The 22,778-nt window shown below is 42.0% G+C and overlaps 1 protein-coding gene and 1 pseudogene across 13 annotated transcripts in view; one reads left to right on the top strand and one right to left on the bottom strand.

Annotated features, from left to right (window-relative positions):
- MTUS1 (microtubule associated scaffold protein 1) overlaps nucleotides 1–22,778 on the bottom strand; it is a 390,210-nt gene that overhangs the window by 107,878 nt on the left and 259,554 nt on the right. Inside the window, exon 1 of one of the 13 annotated variants that reach the window (XM_077477394.1) lies at nucleotides 21,478–22,231. The exons of 10 other annotated variants lie outside the window; for them this stretch is intronic. In XM_077477394.1, the coding sequence (XP_077333520.1) occupies nucleotides 21,478–21,598 (121 nt within the window). In that variant the 5' untranslated portion in view covers nucleotides 21,599–22,231. Of the gene's footprint in view, nucleotides 1–21,477; nucleotides 22,232–22,778 lie in introns of those variants that run through there. 2 more of the 13 variants (XM_077477396.1, XM_077477395.1) reach the window with 2 other exon arrangements.
- LOC143975227 (tubulin beta-4B chain pseudogene) lies at nucleotides 9,620–11,050 on the top strand (annotated as a pseudogene).

The raw sequence follows: 22,778 nt of genomic DNA, 5'->3' as shown, positions 1-22,778 counted from the left end.
TAGACTGCAGATATCCATTTTAGTGATCAGCATGATATTTGCTTCAAAACGAGTCCACACATGACAGGATTCCCATTTCAGGGTTACCTAGGAGGAGTAAGGGGTCCCAGTGGCTTCCCATTTGACCTGACATAGGGGTGTTTGGACTTGAAATGTTAGAAATTATCCGAGGAAACTAAATATATCCATATTATGGCTGTGCTATGATGGCTTTGAAAGTTATAAAAAATGTTGAATTTTCCAAACTTTACTAATCTTTCTTCAGTCTGTAGTTGGAAGTATTTACGACGGGTATCTGTTGTTTCTCTGCCTGGAGAAAGTGACAGTTTTACGACAGGCCGGAATATCTTGCCAGGCAACACGAGCTTTGTGTATTGACCTAGCCTGGTCTGCTTTCTCTAAGATAACCTGTCTTCCCTTTGAAGATGTTAAGAGCTTTTGGAATTCCTAAGACGAGGGAGGGGGGAGTTCAGATTATTCTAAGGTCAGCCAAACTGTCATGGCTGCGTTCCACACAAAATGGCAACTAGTTATAATATATCCTGGCTCAGACGTGATATCGTTACAATGAGTACCTGTAATTTAGCTCCACCTACTGGACTAGTAAATAGGAGAAGAGCTAGAGCTACAGTACCCCCCAAGTACAGTGAAGAGTCTATGAAGAAAGAACAGAGGTAAGCAGTGCATGGGTGAGAAAGACGGTTATTTGCAATTGACCTTTACCAGATTTAGTAGTGACCTCTGAATTCTGCCTCACTTCGTACTGACCTCTGTATTAAGTGACACAGAGCTTACTTGGAGGTCAGTTGTAGGTAAGAGTTCAGAGGTCTGCAGTAATAATGGAGAGTTCAGAGGTCAGTGGTAATAAACAGTAAACTTGACTTTCAGACTGATGCAATGCAGTTTCCCCACACCATGGGTGCAGTGTACCGTGAATTCCGTGTGGGTTAGCTGCACTCTGTCACAGATTTCTATTATGTCTCCATTTCAAGGCGCTTTCTAAAAGCACACAAAAACCACTGTTTCAGTGTCAGAAAGTACATGACAAAGTGCAGGTAACACTCACAAAAAAAACGTGGTTACACTGCACTGTACCTATGAGTGAAAAACGCACTGAATCACTGTAAAAGCGCCCTATAGGGTAGAGGGGAGACCAAAAGCACATGGAATACCTATGGAAACATTCAGACATGCATACCACCAATAACTTGAACACAAAATGAGATTATCGGACGAATGATCGTACTTTTTTTTTGTATGCTAATCTCATATTGAAAAAGAAGAGTGTTTACTAAAAAACAAAAATTCTCGTATGGCAAAATAAAAATTCTTAAGTGATGTAATGTGGTGTATTGTATTTTTGAAAGACAACTGTACTGATTAAACTAAAATGCACAATCTGATCAGATGAACGGTCGTGATAGGCTCTCAAAAGCTGTGTACTAACGATCAGATTATCGTACGATGGCTTCGAAATCTATTTTTCATAAGATTTTCTCATGTGTACGGGCCTCAAGTCTTTATTAATGTAATCTTCGGAACAAATCTGAGTGAAATCGCTCCTTGTAAATTTTATGAAACTGAAATCTTTGAACACCTATGCGTTTTCTTTAGACTCTATGGAGATATAAATCACATCGCACCAAAGCCTGTTTAAAGATGCATTGTGTGCGGACTGCATATATGTGAGCAGCCATCGTAGAAAATCATATTTGACTTGTCATGCAATTCCCTGTGTTTAGTGTGAAGCAGGGCTTGAGGAAAATCCAGGTGACCCGTTTATAACGCATACTGTTAAGTTAATTTGGTTGGTTGCAAGCTGGTCAGTAAGAGCTTGGATTTTTCCAATGCTCCTTGCTGTATAGGCCAGTTATAGATGGGGGCAGTGGCTCACTTTGTGTATGCAATGACACCTTTGCAGACATGGCGCTATTGCTGGGTGTTCAGTGTGTCCCTGTACCTTTGAGGGGTGCGTTCCCTCCAGCCCATTTGCCCTTCATCTATCCCATCAGAACGCATGTGCACTCACATTGGAGTCTTATAAGTTAGAGATAGGAACTACAGGTAACAGGGTGCCTTGTTGGGGCCCGTAGCTTACACATGTATTTGCAAATGCGTGAGACTAAAACCCTGTTTTTTTTAAACGCATATGTTAGATTAATTTGGTCGGTAAGTAGATTTTTACTTGGCTTTTTTTGCCAAATCCAGATGAGCCTGCTCGGTTTGTGCCTTACTAAATGTGTCCCCTAATTGGAGACCACACTTTTCAGAGGTGACTTGACTAGGCTGTGTGGGCTTCAACATGTATTTGAAAATGTACACAACATAAACCTTATGGATTTTTGTGCAAAGGTATAATTTCCCTTTAAGGAGTATAAAACCTGCATCTCTAGTATCTATTTTACTTATGATTGCATTACCCAATGTGTAGCCAAAAGAAAGCACCTCTCAGGTTGGTCCACCTCTATACTGCCCTTACAGCTTGCTAGAAAACAGGTTGTGTCCTCTTGGTAATCAATGCAAAAAATAAAGATGAATAACCGCACACCTTGAAGAGTAAAACTCCAGCTTCATCAGTTCAACCGTTGAAATAAAGAAACTGAAGATTTATTTTTCAAGGCATGCCGCTATCCATCTTTATTTTTTGCATTTACCAATTTGGGAAGCATACCAGTGTAAATTGTACTTCCAAACAGCCTCAGAAAGAAACACAGAAAGGCCTGCTGAATATGGCTGTAGTGGTAAACTACACACTAAGCTTAGGTTAAATTTAGAAGACCTTCTGACTACTAGGACAGTAGTGATCTATCCTGGATATATCTATCCAAGATAGCATTAGCCGCTCACAGATGGATCGCAGCTTGTTTATGTAGCCATTTTAATGCCCTAGTGATAGAGGTGTAATAGGGGGATTCCCCCTCTTACATCCTGTTAATTCTATGGGACAGGAAATGACAGCAACCACCCCAATGCAACAAGAACAACAAAAAACAATAAGTTTTAATTACCTTTTACCTTTACCTTTTAATTACATTCCCTACTTTATCCAAATCTAAAAAAGAAAGCTGCTGCCTTTAGATTCGTTTTACCTATTGAAAAAAAATGCTGCCAACGTATTTTTAAACTGCGACTGACCAGCTAATACACTTACAGAGCAGCACATTTCTTAGTACTGTAGATATGCAGACTTGTACAATTCTCTGTTTAAGAAACCAACATATAAAAAGACATAAAACACAATTCCTTCTGTGGCTAGGCTAACCTTTCACAACAGAGTTTACAGTAAATGAATGCCTGGGTTGAAGTACATAATTAGATCTGGTCCCAGATTAAATGTGTCAGGGGCACTGGCACCTTCTATCAGTATCCAGTTTCTGAGCTAACTTTGGAACATGCTGGCATAAGGATGCTGCAATAGGTGTGCGATGTGACACAGTCACTATGGCATGCACCACACTGCTGCATACAAACCTGAGCCTTATCCTGCATAAAATGACAAGTGAATAGAGATCGCTCATTTAGTAAAGTAAATGTCACAAATACGTTGAAACGGTTTACATTGAAAACTTGTAATAGCAAAAATCCCATGTTAAGGTTTCCCCCACATGATTGGGTATTTAAAGTGAACACAAGTCCATCACATTCAGTTAGCCCATACACATTTCTATGTCAACATGTATTACGTTAATAAATCACAGTGTTTTAAGACACACAGGCATAGGGATATTAGGCAGTCACCTATAGATGTAGAAGGCAATAGTGTATGTGAAATGGCAGACTTGGAGAGGATCTGAGCTATAGAAGCTGGGCCCCCCCCAAAAAAGGCGCACAGATGGCAAAGGACAATTTACCAGTATAGGCTACCTGCACATTTCCCCCAATTAGGAATTTAAAACGTTTTGTTTTGCACAGCCTGGAAACTAGAACTTTAAGATACCCTTCCAAAAACTAAGGGTCTGCCGAGTAAACAAAATCCTTAGATACAATACGCCAATTCATTGATTCCCATGGTTATTCATTCCTGTAAGCACTGAGCTTTGGGGACTCAATTTAGGAATATTGTCATCTCATCCCTCAAGTTCCTTATGTCATTCTTTTCTACCCCCCCCCCCCCAAATCATATACCTTCCTTCACCTCTTTATTGCAGAGGTTCTCTTACTTCTGATTAGCATTCCTCTCTGAAGCAGACTAAACCCTCCAGCAGCACATCTTGATCAGTGTCTTGCCAGCCACCTGAATCCTTCGAAGAGGACCATGGACCACCTATGCTTCCTAGCTCATTGATCTACACATCTGCAGACTCTTGTCGTGTACAAATATGTATTTATGTTATCAATGGTCACAAATATGGCAACAAATACAAATATTACATTTTCATGCCTCCCCATGTTACCATTTGTACCTTGAAATACTTCAATTAAAAATTTATCAAAAAAGTAAAATAATAAAGCGGCAATAAGATGATCACAAAGCACAGATCCTACAGTAGCTCAGTAGTGGAATCACCAAAATCACTTTAAGCCACGTACATGAGCCAAATATAAAACAATCAGCCCTTAGTAGAAACTGACAACTTTTAGTCCAAGCGTACAGCTGCTTCTCAGACAGAAGTCGATCGCATAACCAGCTTCCGTCAAACAAGCATGCTTTAAGTATTAATTTTTGCATAGAACCAGGAAAGGATCAGCAACTTAAACTCATTGGTGAAAACACAAATCTTTGCAGTGAACTATTGTGTTTTCACCAATAAGTTCATATTGCTGATCCTATCACGGGACTGTGCACTTAAATATTCTGAACTACAATGGTTTTTTTTATTGTCAATTTCCATCCACAAGATTGGACTATTATATATTATATTTTTTTCCCACTTTAGCATTTTTTTGGACTTTATTTCAAGGTGCAGTCCATTTATAACACTGTATTCTTGTCTCATTGCTGTTCATTTACTTTTGGCGCTACACACTTTTTCTTAAGATTATTTATAAGTTTGGTATATTACTTATCTGCTGCCGGCCCAGCACAGCGCAGAGATGCATCTTTTTCATTTTGGATGCTGAAAAACCCGCAGTCGATTGGCATCTGATGAGCGATTGCAGCCAATGTCCACAACTAACATTGCATAACTTACTTGTGACCACTTCAGAAATACAAGACTAGTTTTCAGGAGGAATTCATTGGTGTGCAGTTTAATGCAACAAGAAGGTAAGCGGGGGTCTAGACTGGAGCGAGCAACTAGCAGACAGCACACATGGTGTGCAACATGGGAACGCTATAGCAGAAAGCAAGCAGGGACCGGAGAGAGAACTGAGCAGAGGATCAGCAGAGCTTGGGGACTGGAGCAAGAGAAACTAGCAGATATCACGTGTGGTGAGCAGCGTGTGGCAATATACTGTCTTCAGGTCTTCAGGGACTGTCTTCAGGGCTTCCAGCTCACCCACTCTCTGGGTGGCGGCACTGGCTCTGGTATGGGTACCCTCCTAATTAGTAAGATCAGGGAAGAGTACCCAGACAGAATTATGAATACCTTCAGTGTTGTGCCCTCCCCCAAAGTGTCTGATACTGTAGTAGAACCATACAATGCCACACTGTCTGTGCACCATCTTACCTTCCCATTATAAAAAGGTCATGGCTATCCAGTAAGCCTTTCTGGATACTATTAGGTGGAGGACTTTGTGCCATCTTCTTTCAAAGCACCTGCATTTGTTACCATGGGGTATATCGTCAATATCACTCTGCACTTTATTTTCAACTTGGATTTTTTTCACATTGTACTTATGATTTGTCATTATAATTATTATGTATGGTTATCACACAAACCAATGTACACTTATTGCGATTTTTTTTTCAAAGACATGTAGCAGAATACATTCTGGCCAAAATTTATGATGACATTTATTTTTTGATCTGTTCTATAGCAGAAATTAAAAAAATATATATATTTTTTCTCAAAATGTTCAATCTTTTTTCATTTATATAATAAAAATAAGCCCAGTGGTGATCAAATACCACTAAAAGAAAGCTATATTTGAGTGAAAAAAAGATATCAATTTCGTTTGGCTACAGCGTTGCATGACCGCGCAATTACTAGTTAAAATAGCGCAGTGCTGCTAAAACCGGAGTTGGTTAAGGGGTACCAGTCAGGATAGCTGTGACTCTCACAATAGAGGTTCTTCCGCAGCACTGGATGATTCCATCGCACAGGAAGCTGTATTAGTTCAGAGGCAATATTCACCTATACAGTACCACCAGGGTGTAGTGCTAGATACATTACAGCTAAACTAAACTTGTCTTTGATAACCCCATTAATAATCACTTTGTATTTTCCCATTATTTCCCTCTTGCAAGGAAGAATTTCTTATTGTAAATTGTTATGTCTAAATGAAGCCCAATGTAAATACATAATACTGAGGATTCCACAGTCATGACAAGCTAGACTCACTTAAATTCACTGCTGTATCTATAGCAGCCACCCTAAACTATCATTTCAGGAAAAACAATCGGCCCTTTTCAGTGCAGAGACTTCCTTTCCAAAAATGTTTGCTTCCTCCATAGCTCATAATACACACAATACAGTTGTTGGATAAAATGATCCAACCAATGTATCATTAATGTATCATTCATAATCCGATTAAAAAAAACACGGGTGATTTGATCAGCACATGGTCATTTCAAATCGAAATACATGATTGGTCTTGGCAGAAATGCAAACTAAAGCCTGCTACACAACAGTTTTTTTTTCTCAACACAATGGGCTGAAAGTAAAGAAAAAACCCCAAAAATGAAGAGCGCAGGAGGAGCCGCTAAACTAACTATCCGATGTTAGTACAGCGATCTCGCCCGCTGAGCTATTGTGTTCTGACAGAGGGGCTGCCCCTTGCAACCCCTCCCCTGAGTAGACTGGTCATCGTTCTAAGACACTCAGAAGACCTTTTTCGGTCATGCCCCCTCGACAGAAGCCAGCCAAATGGCCTGCTCCTGTCGGACCAGCTGCCGTACACACTTGCCAAATGTCGGTTCTTTTAAACTGGCCTATGTGATACACACACCCCCCCCAAGCACGGTCGGCCCTTTACTGTGTCGACATCATTACTGCCAGATCCTTGTACAGAAACTGATTTGTTTTTCCTACTAGTGTCCAACTCCACGTCATCACACTGACAACTTGAAAGTCAAGCAATTTCACAGCCATGACTATGATGTGATTTTAGGGGATGCCTATGTAAACATGAGTTCTATGGACCGCAAGGTGCACCAATGATGGACAAAAGTAGTACAAGGAGTACTTTGAAGTCGCACAGATATGAATGGTTATCATTAGAAATCATGGGGTAAGACTTGTCACTCTGATGTTTAAAGTCGCAGGAAAAGTCGCACAAGTGTGAAAGGGACCTTAGTCAGCCTAAATTGGTGACAAAGCTTTGCTCGCTTGTAAACTGCTACAAAAATAAATAAATAATAAAAAAAATCTGGCAATTTCTGTTCTAACAATGGACGGTTTAACCACTAGAGATCCGCGCTATAGCTGAATGACGGCTACAGCGCGGACCTGCTTTGCCGGGACTACGTCTATTGACGTCGTCCCGTGCACGAGCGGCCTGCGCACCCCCTGAGGGGCACGCGCGGCGCTCTCTGATCAGCGAGTCTATGAGACTTGCCTGATCACAGATCGGAGCAAGGGGTCGACCCCTTACCACGTGATCAGCTGTCAGCCAATGACAGCTGATCATGTGACACAACAGAGCCAGTAATCGGCTATTTTTCCTCCTCGCGCTGACAGCGCGAGGAGAAAAAAAAAAAGCCGATCACCGGCGGCCGTGACCGGGACATCAGTCCCGATCACGGCCAGCTTATCAGTGCCCACAGTGCCACCCATCAGTGCCTACAATCTGCATCAACAACAGTGCTGCACCCCAGTGCAACATATCCGTGCCCATCAGTCCCATCTTATCAGTGGTACTTATCAGTGCCCCTTAGTGCCACCCATCCATGCCATCTTATCTGTGCCCATCAGTGCAGCCCATCAGTGCAGCCCATCAGTGCAGCCCATCAGCGCATTTCAATGAAGGAGAAAAATGACCTATTTGCAAAATTTTATAACACTATGAAACATGATTTTTTATTTTGCATCTTTTTTTGTTTAGCAAAAAATAAAACTCCCAGCTGTAATTAAATACCACCAAAAGAAAGCTCTATTTGTGGAAGAAAAAAAATGATAAAAATTTAATTTGGGTACAGTATTGTATGGCTGCGCAATTGTCATTCAAAGTGCATCAGCGCTGAAAACTGAAAATTAGTCTGGGCAGGAGGGGGGTTTAAGTGCCCAGTAAGCAAGTGGTTAATATGCTTTTACTTAGCAAGAGCAGAATAATAAAAAGTAAAAGTGATTGCATTCTTTGAAACTGTTCTACAACACCGGCCTAAACATTAAAGGAGACAAAGTCATGCTAACCATTACATGTTAACAAGGACAGCATAAAGAAATTGTTCTATTGTTTTCTGACATCTATTTATTCCCCTCTATTATAAATACAAGCTTCCTGTCTGTATATGACCACACAGACCTTCCTGACTTATTGTTTAAATCATGCTACAGCTATGTGTATTCCGAGTCTAAATTTGAGTCACATCCCCATGAGGCTCTGTTCCCGCACACGTGCCAAAAAAACAAACCCTGTTTAATAAAAGGGTCTGCTTCAGGAAAACCTCCACATTACAACAGAATGAATCAATTTGGGGAAATGTATCAATATAAAATGATCCCTCACAAAGTTAAAAGGCCCTAAAATGACTAGGTTCTTACTAAGCTCAGACTGCACTAAAATGTCTTAAAGTGGGCCTGAAATCCAAAAGTAACGATTTACTAGGTTATCGCAAACATCTGGAAAAGTTTATCATTCCTAAGTAGTGCACTTAAAAGTGATGGTTTGTCCTTAATTTCTAAAAAAAAAAAAAAAACAGAGCACTCATTTTCTGGTATGCGGGTGCCTACCCTGTTTCCCTGAAAATAAGACCTAGTCAGATTGTCGGCGATGGCTGCAATATAAGCCCTACCCCCCAAATTAGCCCTAGGTAAAGTCCTTGGCTAAAGTCTCTACAATTCTACAATGTCTCTACAATTCAGGTACTCTAATGCGGACCTTAAAAATAAAATGACAAAAGTTAATTTGTTTAATTTTACCCACCTCCCCCAAATATAGGATTTTGAGAATATATATGCAAACATACATACACACACATAAGCCCTGTACGTGTGTATGTACGATTGTTGGTCATTTCTGTCAAAAGGGAGTGTGCCAGGATCTTGTCTTGCATACAAACGGTACACAATTGTTGTGCAACAAACACGAACATGGTGAAGTACTACGAGGAATTTCAGCCGTTTGGTGAGCATTGATCCCGAGCATGCATTTTTGTACTTTCAACTTGTGTGACGGATTTGCGTACTCCCCATACGAAAAGCTGATGTCAAAATGTTGTCCCCTGAAAATTTACTAGCCTGTCATCCAACATTTGTTGAAGGAAAATTGGACAATTGTCAAAAATAGCGTACCAACAGTAAGATTTTAGGACAAGTCTGTCAACAGAAAATCCCCTACTAACAAGCGTACCGTCAGTTAGTGGCGCATTTTCCTGATACGTCGGTTTGCAGTGAGAAAAATAATTGACTGTCATCATGAGGGAGATCGTCCATCCGCAGGCCGGACAATGCGGGAACCAGATCGGGGCCAAGTTCTGGGAAGTTATCAGTGATGAGCATGGCATCGACCCAACTGGCACATACCAGGGTGACAGCCCTCTCCAACTGGAACGAATAAGCGTCTACTACAATGAGGCCTCAGGTGGCAAATATGTTCCGCGAGCAATTCTGGTGGACCTGGAGCCTGGCACAATGGACTCTGTGCGTTCCGGACCCTTCGGACAGATCTTCAGACCAGACAACTTTGTATTTGGTCAGAGCGGTGCTGGGAACAACTGGGCAAAAGGTCACTACACAGAGGGAGCGGAACTGGTTGACTCAGTAATGGATGTTGTAAGGAAGGAAGCGGAAAGCTGCGACTGTCTTCAGGGCTTCCAGCTCACCCACTCTCTGGGTGGCGGCACTGGCTCTGGTATGGGTACCCTCCTAATTAGTAAGATCAGGGAAGAGTACCCAGACAGAATTATGAATACCTTCAGTGTTGTGCCCTCCCCCAAAGTGTCTGATACTGTAGTAGAACCATACAATGCCACACTGTCTGTGCACCAGCTTGTAGAAAACACTGATGAAACCTACTGCATTGACAATGAAGCCCTGTATGATATCTGCTTTAGAACCCTCAAACTTACCACCCCCACTTACGGTGACCTGAATCATCTGGTATCTGCCACCATGAGCGGAGTAACCACCTGCCTGCGGTTCCCTGGCCAGTTGAATGCAGATTTGCGTAAACTAGCTGTCAACATGGTACCCTTCCCCCGTCTGCACTTCTTCATGCCTGGTTTTGCCCCACTCACAAGCCGTGGCAGCCAACAGTACCGCGCCTTGAGCGTGCCCGAACTGACACAGCAGATGTTTGACTCCAAAAACATGATGGCCGCCTGTGATCCACGTCATGGTCGTTATCTGACCGTAGCTGCCGTGTTCAGAGGCCGCATGTCCATGAAGGAGGTGGATGAGCAAATGCTCAATATCCAAAACAAGAACAGCAGTTACTTCGTTGAATGGATCCCCAACAACGTGAAGACTGCAGTCTGTGACATCCCACCTCGAGGCCTGAAGATGTCTGCCACCTTCATTGGTAACAGCACAGCCATTCAGGAGCTGTTCAAGCGCATCTCTGAGCAGTTCACTGCCATGTTCCGAAGGAAGGCCTTCTTGCACTGGTACACAGGGGAGGGCATGGATGAGATGGAGTTCACAGAGGCAGAGAGCAACATGAATGACCTGGTGTCTGAGTACCAGCAGTACCAAGATGCCACAGCCGAAGAGGAGGGAGAATTTGAAGAGGATGGTGATGAAGAAGTTGCCTAAACTGAAGTTAAATAAACCAACCTATTCTATTGTAAGATATGTTCTGCCTTCTGCTCTGTTGTTCATGTGTTGTCTTGTGGTTTTCATGTTTGATGCTTACAGAAGTTACACATTAAAACTTGCAATTTTCTAAAAAAACAAGCGTACCGTGTACAAAGCTTTATAGTAAGTGAAAAAAGTATTTGATCCCCCGCTGATTTTGTACATTTGCCCACTGATAAGGAAATGGTCTATAATTTTATTGGTAGGTTTATTTTAACAGTGAGAGACAGAACAAAAATATCCCGAAAAACACTTTTCAAAAAAGTTATAAATGGATTTGCATTTTAATGAGTGAAATAAGTATTTGATCCTTTATCAGCAAGATTAATGGCTCCCAGATGTCTTCTATACAGGTAATGAGCTGAGATTAGGAGCACTCTTAAAGGCAGTGTTCCTAATGTCAGCTTGTTACCGGTATAAAAAGTCACCTGTCCACAGAAGCAAATCAGATTCCAATCTCTCCACCATGGCCATGACCAAAGAGCTCTTCAAGGATGTCATGCACAAGATTGCAGATCTACACAAGGCTGGAAAGAGCTACAAGACAACAGTTGGTGCGATTATTCGAAGATGGAAGAAACACAAAATAACTGTCAATCTCGCTCGGTCTGGGGCTACATGCAAGATCTCACCTCGTGACATTTCAATGATCATGAGAACTGTGAGGAATTAGCCCCAAACTACACTAAAGAATCTGGCCAATGATCTCAAGGCAGCTGTGGCCATAGTCGCCAACAAAATAATCTGCAACACGCTATGCCGCGAAGCACCGAAATCGGAGGAGGAATGCTGCATATGGTCCCAACAACACCATCCCCACCATCAAATATGGAGGGGGAAACATTATGCTTGGGGGGTGTGTTTCTGCTAAAGGGACAGGACAAAGTCATTGCAGCTAAAGGGATGAGGGATGGTGCAATGTACCGTCAAATCTTGGGTGAGAACCTCTTTCCCTCAGCGAGGGCATTGAAAATGGGTCATGGATGGGTATTGCAGTATGACAATGACCCAAAACACACGTCCAAGGCAACACAGGAGTGTCTCAAGAAGACGCACATTAAGGTCCTGGAGTGGCCTAGCCAATTTTCAGACCTTAATCCCATAGAAAATATGTGGAGGGAGCTGAAGGTTTGCGTTACCAAACGGCAGCCTCAAAACCTTAATCAGTTGGAGAGGATCTGCAAATATGAGTGGGACAAAATCCCTCTTAAGATGTGTGCAAACTACAAGAAACGTCTGACCTCCCATTTCCTACAATGGTTTTACTACCAAGTACCAAGTCATGTTTTGCAAAAGGGTCAAATACTCATTTCACTCATTAAAATGCAAACCAATTTATAGCTTTTTGGAAATGCGTCTCTGGATTTTTTGTTATTCTGTCTCTCACGGTTGTAATAAACCTACCATTAAAATTATAAAGTGATCATTTTTTTTTGTCAGTGGGCAAATGTACAAAATCAGCAGGGGATCAAATACTCACTCCCCCCCCCCCCCCCCTCCACTGTACACACAGATTTATTTTCCCTCTATTATAAATTCAATAAAAGCCTATGCTGAAGATATTCTCCATTGCTAGATTAACTAGTGTCTACCATCTATTCCCTATACAGAGGGTCTTCAGGGGATTTGTAGATATTTTGACCTCGGGTTTGGGATTCTGATCATCTTGGGTCTGAGCGTCATGTCCCTTTTCCATCAATCATAGGCCTGGTGCATTCAGAATTAAGCTGAAGTTTTTGCTATTGTGGCTGAGAAGTATCTAAAGCTGGCCATACATGGATCGAAATTCAGCTGATTCAGAAGGGACCGGCCAAGATTTGATCCATGTATGGGCAGACTGGTTGTACCCAAGGGTACAATCAGTCACATTTATTTTCAAAATCTATTACAGCTGGCGACTATAGCCTCTAACAGTAATCCTTGTATTCTATAGGGTGGGGGGAGCCTTTGCCCCTCGGCAGAACAGCAAATCGCTGTGAAAGGCATTCCCATCAACAAAGACTATGTTGACAAGGGAAACAAGCAATTTTCTTTTACACCCATGGTGGAAGGAAAGATAGTCGAATCATCTATGGGCTGCTTTACTCATCTGATATGTATGCCAATGCCATTATAGATTATTAGTCTGGTCTTCAAGGGATGTCGAAATTTGTCACTATGTGCACACAAAATGCAAGCGATGCACTAGATCAGGGCCAATATGCTGTCCTTTAGACTTTAGGGAAGCTGGACACTGGTGTCAGTGGGAGAAATCGTACCTAGTCAGTGGTATCAGTGGGAGAGAATAGTGCCCCATCATTGGTGTCAGTGGGAGATATCGTACCTAGTCAGTGGTATCAGTGGGAGAGAATAGTGCCCCATCATTGGTGTCAGTGGGAGAAATCGTACCTAGTCAGTGGTATCAGTGGGAGAGAATAGTGCCCCATCATTGGTGTCAGTGGGAGAAATCGTACCTAGTCAGTGGTATCAGTGGGAGAGAATAGTGCCCCATCATTGGTGTCAGTGGGAGATATCGTACCTAGTCAGTGGTATCAGTGGGAGAGAATAGTGCCCCATCATTGGTGTCAGTGGGAGAAATCGTACCTAGTCAGTGGTATCAGTGGGAGAGAATAGTGCCCCATCATTGGTGTCAGTGGGAGAAATCGTACCTAGTCAGTGGTATCAGTGGGAGAGAATAGTGCCCCATCATTGGTGTCAGTGAGAGGAAGAGTATCCCAAAAACAAAATCAAAAGCAAAAGCAAAATCAAGCATTTGCAGGCATTGTGTGAAAGGAATGTTGGAATACTTTTCATGCCTGTTGGCTGCAAGTCCCATCAACCGGTCATATTGTGGAGGATTCGCGATCAATAGTGGGATCATTGACCAGAAACAAATCACCTCACCTGTGCAGATTACAGAAACAATTTTTTTTTTTAAACAGAAAACTTAACTGGTTTTAATTTAAAGTGAGTATTAATTTAGCCATGGTGCTCAACTCCTGATTGGACCATGGCAATTGTTCATATGGTTTCTTGCGACTAAAGACATTCACAATGCTTTCTTCCATGATTTTTGTTCAGGCAACGACTTCCAAGAGGCACACAGAATATTGAGGTTGAGGGGTAAAAACGTTTCAGTTCTTTTTCTATACTACCTAGAGCCATGGATAAACTACAGCTTTGTAGCAGTCATCCACGTTTATCTCACGACACCTTTCAAATCAAATGACTATCAACAACAACAAAAAAAAAATGAAATTCTGGATTAAAATCATTTAATAACTGCAAACCTCACAATAATCTTTGTTTTATCACCACATCCACTTGCTTCAGACATTTTTTTTTACTTGAAAAAGGGAAAGAAAACACAAACAACTTTTCCATACAAAATACAGTAGAATTCCCCATAACACTTAAGTCGGCCATAGACGGTTTGAATCCCAGCCGGTTCAGTAGGGATCGGCCAATATTTGAACCATGTATGGGCAAGCTGAATATACCCAAGTTGAGCGATCGATGAACTTGGGTACAGTACAACCAGCCTGTCAGATTTTACAGGCCATTATTGCAAGTGGCTGTTATAGCTGCTAAAAATCATTGTCTTCTCCTAGCTGGGGCAGTGACAACCAGTGGTTGCAGGAAAGAAATGTGCTCCGTCTATGGCCCCCTTTAAGGCTCCTTTCACACTTGTGCGATTTGACTTGTAAGACTCCAAGTCGCAGGACATGTGAAATGCCATGCATCTCTTCTCTAGCAGAGCTGTTCAAATTGACCCTACTGAAGAAATGGTTCTGGATTCAACTTCAATGCCAAACAGTGTGAAAGTCTCTTCAAAGTAGTATCACTGAAAACCACGCAACTGGAGTCGGCTAGTGTGAAAGAAGCCATAGCCCTGGTTCACACTGATACAATCTGACATGTCAAATCGCATTGCCAAATCTGCGCCGCAACAATTCCCAAAAGTCGTTTCTGTACTACTCTTGTTGATTTGGGGGTGCGACTTCCATTGACATCTGTGTGGAAATCCACACAGTTGTCTCTGAAATCCCCTCGAAGTCGGCACCCTGTGTGATTATGGGTCTGGTTTAGGTGCGAAATCTAGCCGGACATGTGTGAAACTATCCTAAGGCCCCTTTAATACCCTTGTTTCATCTGGCTGTTTTTTATCCATCTATTGATACAATGGTCACCTCTGGTTTCTGAAACAAAAAAAAAAATCATGCAAAAAAACTGAAGTGAAAACGGAAGTGAAGTGAAAACGGAAGTGAAGTGAAAACGGAAGTGAAGTGAAAACGGAAGTGAAGTGAAAACGGAAGTGAAGTGAAAACGGAAGTGAAGTGAAAACGGAAGTGAAGTGAAAACGGAAGTGATGTAAAGAGAGCGAGGCTGGAAATGGATGTGCAAACTGATGTCAACTGACATCATTTGAATCCATTTTCAGCAGTTTTTTCTTAGCAAAAAAAAAATGTGATTGAATGGATGACACCCGTAGACCTGATGCACTTATCGCAAGAAAAATGTATTCCTTTAAATCTATGTACATCTTCACACTGGTCCATTACGCATCCGTTGTGTTAAAAATCTTGCTTGTTGCACTTTTGGTCAATTAAAATAAAAAACATACCAAAAACAGCTCCCTGTTTGCATTAAAAATGCAGCAAGAACACATCAATAACACACCCCTGTTACATTTTTGAGTCACATGACCTATCTTTTCATAGGCATGGTAAAACCGTGCCAACAGCACATGCGTTTTCGGTGCCCTTATTGACACCTTTTTCTCTTATTGAGAAAAAGCCAATAACTACATTTTTGACTGATATGTTTCAAGGGCCAAAATTTTGGTTCATCTCTACCGCAGTGTAATTCAATCCTAATGGAACCCAGATGCACCTTGCTAACACCTGTGCATTGCACCATACATTGTACGGTTATGCTGTCCTGTGCATTGTGGTATACTGCATTACAAAAAAAAAAAATCCAAAAAACAAAACAAAATCGCATTCATCTTTTGAAATGTTAGGCAGCTCTTTTAAACCAATGGGTTGCCTTAAAGTGGAGCGCCACCCAAAATGGGAAGTTTCAGTTTAAGCGCACTCCCCCCCACCCAAATATGCGACATTTGGCATGTTATTTTTTGAGGGGACAGGTACCTAATTTTTACAGGTACCTGCTCCCACTTCTGCTCGAGCGGAAGTTCTCCTCTCCCCCTCCCTCCTTGCAATCCCAGAAGATAGCCTGACCTATAGGGAGGTACTGAGCAACTTGTGCATGCGCAATGAGCACCTGGCTGTGAAGCTGCAATCACACAATTGCAATGACAGTGCCAAGAAGAGGAGAGGAAGAAAAGTGAGGGTTTGGGTGGCCGCATTGCTGGACCGTGGGACAGGTAAGTGGGTGTTTATTAAGAGTCAGCAGCTACACTTTTTGTAGCTGCTGACTTTGAAGAAACACAAAAATTTGTGTAACCGAGTCCAGCCTAAATGAACAGCCTGCCCTAATTCAATGCGTGTTAACACAATTTTTTTTTTTATTCTTTATTTCAACATTATATATCATATACAAAGAAAAAAATGGGAAAAAACTTGGCCCCCGTGCAGGGCAAGGTATATACAAAACAGATTTCTTGCCTTACACATTTCCCTTTCTTCCCTCCTAAACACCCTCCTCCCCCTGTTTTCGACAGGTACCCATCCCTGCTTCCAGGTGACTTCACAGTGGGAGTTCCCCCCCCGTTAGTTGAACCCCTCCTCAAGGACATTCACAAAGAGCAGTGCGCATGCTCAGTAGGAAACCGGCTGTGAAGCCACAAGGCTTCACTGCTGGAATCCCTTACAAAGGAATGGTGGTGGCAGCACCCGAGAGCCAAATTAAAAATCAGCTGGGGTGTCGACATTGCGGATTTCTGGACATGTGTCCTATTAAAAGTCCGCAGTTACAGTATTTGTAACTGCCAATTTCATTTTTATTTTTGGTGGGGGGGCTGGAGCTCCACTTTGAAGACTCCTTAGAGATTGAAAAACATCCACTGTGTTTGGTGGCTGGCTACCCACCTAACAGTGGGCATACACATTGTGATATTTAGGAGCAGATTTCCAGCTTTGAATGCTAAGGTTGTGTATGATCAACTGCAGAGTAATCACAATTTTCTTCTTTTTTTTCTACTTAGAACAATGGCCAGACATTTCTCTGCACAAAGGTAACCGTCCCTTAACTGCACCATGCCTATTCCTGAGAATGCATGGTGCATGTTCCATGATGTACAGTTAGAGTAATCACTAAAAGAGCTCATTATCATTCGTCCCCAAAGACCTGCCAATGCATGGCTAATTCAAGAATTAAAGCACCATTAAGAAAAAAAAAAAAAAAGAAGGCTCATTCAGGAACGATCAGACCCGTTGGGCTTTTGACCCTAAATGCATTGACTGTATAATACAAGGTCAAGCATACATCAAGAAGCAAGCTCCACCTCGGCTTAGTCAGAAAACAGCAAGTCCTCGTCATTTCCAGCCTGGCCCCATTTTGCCGCAATCTCATTGTATTTCAACTCTAAGCTCAACTGTCAGAATGATCGGAACAGTACAACAGGTCATGCCGGTTCGGGTTTATATACTATTGCCATTTGATAAAAAGGAGTTTCAGCAGAACGTTCTCTGATATACAACCGGCCAAAAGAGTGAGGAATTTCACAAATACCTTAAAGCTACATTAAGCAGTGACTGGTATTCGGACCGGAGATTGCTGCCCTGACCATCTACATTATCCCAATTATCAATGTTAAAAGATCATCTGCATCAATCTGAACATTTCAGTCTGGGTGTACAATGTGAAAACCTTTTTTACCCTATAAACAGTATAATTAGGTGGGAAGGAGTCGATCGAGCAATTATGGCTGATTATTGAGGTGCAGCTTATGACTCGCCTAATAACCTTCTATTTGAGTGATCATCAGCCCCGTGTGAACGTCGTCTGTAGTCTGTGGGCTGCCATCAGCAGGACCAGCATTTCACATAATGGCTCCTCCTTGGAAGAACATCAGCAGCCCAGGAAAATGGCACCAACACACCTCGCTGCTAGAACCCCATTCACATTCCATTTATATCATAGCAATCCATGCAGACACACACACACACACACACACACACACACACACACACACAGTTTCTTCAGCTACACTATAGCATAGATATGCATGTGCATCAGGACTGTTCCTGCAGATGCTTGCTCTAATGCTAAACCAAAGATTATTAATAGTTATGGTAAAACACTGCAATCAAATCATATAAGGCAGACACCTTGCTTAAAAATTCACTATAAAGTCCCACTTTTTAAGACTGAGCAGGCAGACATTTATTGCAGGACAGACATGGAATGTCTCCTACAGCAAAAGAAACCCATCTGCCTGCTCGCAGTCTTCATTGGAATATACATGGAGCTGCGCAAGCACAGTTCAGTTTATATATTACATTACAGCAGCTGTGCACGCCGGATTGACTGCACTACTGCGCATGCACAGGAGTGACATCACCCGGCACCAGCAACAGCTGCAGCCCAGGTAGCAGGAAGAAGTGTATAAGATACAGGCCAGGGATATCGGACCATTGAAGGAAAGTATCATGGAGCTGAGCTCAGCTTAAGGGCTGATTCATACCAGCAGCACAAAATCCAGTGTGACTGTTGGTGGGCACTTTAAAGCTCCATGCACACTAGTGTTTTTTTAAGCTAAAAAAACCCCGCTGGTAATAGCTTTTTGTAGGAGCGTTTAGGAGCATTAGCATTTTATTGGCATTTTTGTTGTAAAAAGGAAAAAAAAAAAAAAAAACGCTATTAGGAGCGTTTACGAGTGTTTCTGCTGGAAAAACGCTCCATGTAACTCTTCAAAAAACATAACAAATGTTTGTAAAGCCCATCGCACTATTAACCCTTTTTTTGTAAGTTTATTGAAATGTCACAAAATGACATATCATTCATCCTGTTGCCCTGCAGTGTGCGGTGCTGCAACATGCCATGCAAAAATACAGCATGCCCAACATGTTTTTATCACACACCACAGCAGCGTATTGGTATGAATTGAAATGAGGGGGGTGCAAGGCATATTGCCTTACCTATGTGCCAAGACTGCATTGGGCAAAGCTGGCAATCCTAGCCCAATGCATAAGATGTGAATTGGCCCTCATGTGATTAGCCCTTGTTCATGCCAGTGCAGTTTTAAAATTGCGCTACTTCAGCGCGATTTCAAAGCTGCCAATCAGGGTGATTTCATGTGCAACTTGCAAATATCTGTGCGACTTAATTTACACAGATGCACCTTGTCCAAAGTAATGGAGATTCAAATATTACATTGCTGCAAATGGGGTGCAACGTGTCAAACGACTTTGAAATGACAAGTCGCACCGGTGTAAACCACAGCTTAGTCTGCAAAAAAACAGTGTATGAAATGAGTTTTAAAAAAATGAAAAATAAATTGTATTTCTTTTTCGCGTTGCTGCCACTTCTTGCCTACTGCATGTGCTTCAGCAATGGCTGCATTGCATTTATTAGATTGAGTTTCCATATGACAACAGAGGACCATGCCTCTACAGTGTTAGGGTGACAACACACGAGAATAGTTGGAAGATGGGGATAGAGTGTTGTCACCCTATAACAGGAAATATCCTAACTGAAGAAATTCACTGAAGGATGCCAGGTATTTTAAAAAGTAACTGCAGTCTGCTCGCATAATATGTAATAAAAACATCTTTGCCATTCTGAAGCTTCCCTTCAACCACACTGCCTATTTTATATATACTGCGATTCTGTACTTGCCAAATATGCTGCAGTAATCTTCCTTCACTGAGTCTGGCTGCATCCATTTTAACTGTAGGCAGCTGAAGCTGCTGTCTGTTTAATTCCTGGATTTCCATAGACACACCTCCAGCTCTGCAGCTCTCATTGGCCCTCTTATAACTTCTCTCCTCCCTTGCTGGAGAAAGCGCTAGCTGTGCGTTATGTCATAAGCCTAGGCTTATTACCAGACGAGAAAGAGGAAGTGAGCTGTATAAGGGATTTACTAGCAAGAAAAAAAAAAAAAAAAAAAAAAGCAGAATTGACGGAAAGATTAAAAATGACTAAAAAAGGTCCAATTTAATGAATGCTGCAAATAAAATAAAAAATTCACATTTTTGAATTTACATTAAGACTTGAGTTTGTAGTGATTGGGTTCATGTATACATTACAAGTCATAACAACTTTTATGTCAGAAAGCGGATCTCAAATGAACCGCTATCGTCAGTCTACGCTAGCCTGAATGCATATATGGTTTAAAGACTAAGTAACTCATAGCAACCCATTACAACGCATTGTTCACTAAGCCAAAATCAATTTGTTGTGACTAGCAACCACAAACTATTCTTGTTCTTTCACTGCCTTATACGACTGTCATCTAGTGCTACAACCTTTAGCATGATATTGTACTGCAGATGCAAAGTAGCAGCCAATAGCACTGGGGTAAAATGTAATTAAAGGCTGTGTGCTTTTTATACCCATATACATCTTCCCAGCTGATATTTAGCAGTCACCTAGGAAACGCAGAAAGATCTGTGACAATTCTGCCCAGATCTAAAAATTGGAGGAGCAATTAAAACGTGGAGATGTGCAAGGGTGAAACGCTGCATGGCGGAGGATGGAGGTGAGACAAATAAGTCCTCCATTAAACCCAGCAGCCACACTGAGCCGCTCATACAAGATATTAACAATAACCAGTTCCCGAATGTTAGAACTGCACCTGAGATCCATTATCACGGTTCTTCTATGATCCATAATCAGTTCTTCCCCCTTTATGTATCAAATTAGATTCGCAGATTTCCTTGTGGCATACGCTAAAAATAACCTGTGTCATTACAAAGCGATCGCTACATGACAAATCCACTGAATGACAGCAAAATCTAAAATTCTACAAGCACACGAGTTCTGCAGCACCAAATCTCATCAGGTTACTGAGCGCATCAAATGTGTGTTTGCATCGACCATCCCACCATACAAAATCCCAGACTACGTGATGTCAGGTCTATTTTACTACATGTCAAAGGTTCCAATGGGCATGCTCTGAAAAAATAAATGATCAAGCCACCAAAAATGAAAAAAATAAATAAAAACGACAATGATAACACTATGCATAACAAAAACGTAAAAACAAATATGCATGAAAAATAAATAAAAAAATGGAGAAATAAAAACACGGATGAGGAAAAAATAAAAAATAAAATAAAAAAATGTATAAATAAAATGAACATTGTAAAAGATGCGATTGCACGCTGAATACCCATCTACATACCATAAGCCCTTATGTATATAGGCACACATCTAAATGAGTGTCTCAGCTACCAGCTTAGGCTGTAAACAAGATGTCCCCAGCTATTAGTGGCACACACACAGCAGGGCCAGTCCTGCAGCTAGCACTAACCTGAGTGGAATATAACGCTGCTTTTCCGGTAGCCAGTAGGCAGACGCAGGTTTCGGAGCAGCCCGCTCGCAGTCAGCCGAACACGCATATTGGATAAGGAAAATTTGGGAGACCATAACATTTCTTCAGAGGAAGTGGAGGGAAATCCAGCAAGAAACTGCCTCCATGTACTGCCACACTATATTTTTAGCTCACCACCAATGATCCAGAGCCAAGCAGAAGGAAGGCAGCAGAAAAAAAAAAAAAAAAGCAATTGAAAAAGCCAGTTCATTCCATCACCCAGACTCGCCAGGCGCACACATAACCCAGCCAAGAAATCAGAAATCCACTATGCAAATCTGTCCGACACTACTCCCCCAACCAGATGTTGCAGAAACAAAGCGTGCCCTTAGAATGAGCCCTCCTCCTAGAGCCTGTGAAGACAGGCAGCCGCTGAATTACATCACACCATGTCCATGCACAACAATCTATTATGCAGCCTGGTTAACCCTTGTCGCTGTCAGCTATACACTGCTCAGGCAGGATTAGACAACCACACTGGCACACTGGTTCCCGTGCGCTGGCATTAATCCGAGGGGGATAGCTGTACAAGAGATGGAAAGGATGCTGCACCAAGACAATGGCACTAAGGAAACAAGGTGCTCTGGGCTTGAGAGGCAGCTACAGACAGGCGAAGAAGAAAAAACACGACAGTTGTGCCAAGCACAGTCTCAGCACAGCCTCATCACAGCTCCGAGGTGTTCTGTCAAGTGAATAAAAAAAAGGAGAAAAAGGTGGGAGGCGGTGATCAAAGAGCCGCACGACATCCAATCGCTGCCTCCTCCAGACAGGCACGGTGACAATGACTCCAGAAATCCCCGCAGGCTGCCTTCATTTTTATTCCTGGGAGCAGAATGTGAGGAATCCAGAACAAAATGGTGGCAGCTGTCCCTCGAGATTGTCCCCGATGACATGTGTGTGATTATTGGGGGGGGAGAAAACACGCAAACCAAAATGGACACCATGGGGATTCTTCATTCTATATAGAAGAAAATTCACAGTGGTGGCTGTAGAGCTTAACGCAACAGCTCAGGTGAATGGTTTCCACACTTAACTGTTTTTATATGAACGCTTCTTCAGGTAGGTAGTCCTAAGGAAATCTAGACTGAGGTGAGCTGCACTGTGTCCTCATTCTACAGACATCTTTTATAGTGAAGATTTGGAGGCTGCTGGTTATAAGCAGGTATAACAGGATTCATTACCCAGCTTACAAATGCAGTTCTCTATTAAAACAGACAAACAGATATAATATATATATATAT

Source organism: Lithobates pipiens, unplaced genomic scaffold, assembly GCF_037356315.1.
Source record: "Lithobates pipiens isolate NorthernLeopardFrog02 unplaced genomic scaffold, aLitPip1_a1.2 Scaffold_13, whole genome shotgun sequence".
Classification (NCBI taxonomy): Eukaryota; Metazoa; Chordata; class Amphibia; order Anura; family Ranidae; genus Lithobates; species Lithobates pipiens.
Note: the sequence above shows the minus strand (reverse complement) of the source record. Positions and strands in the feature narration are given on the sequence as shown.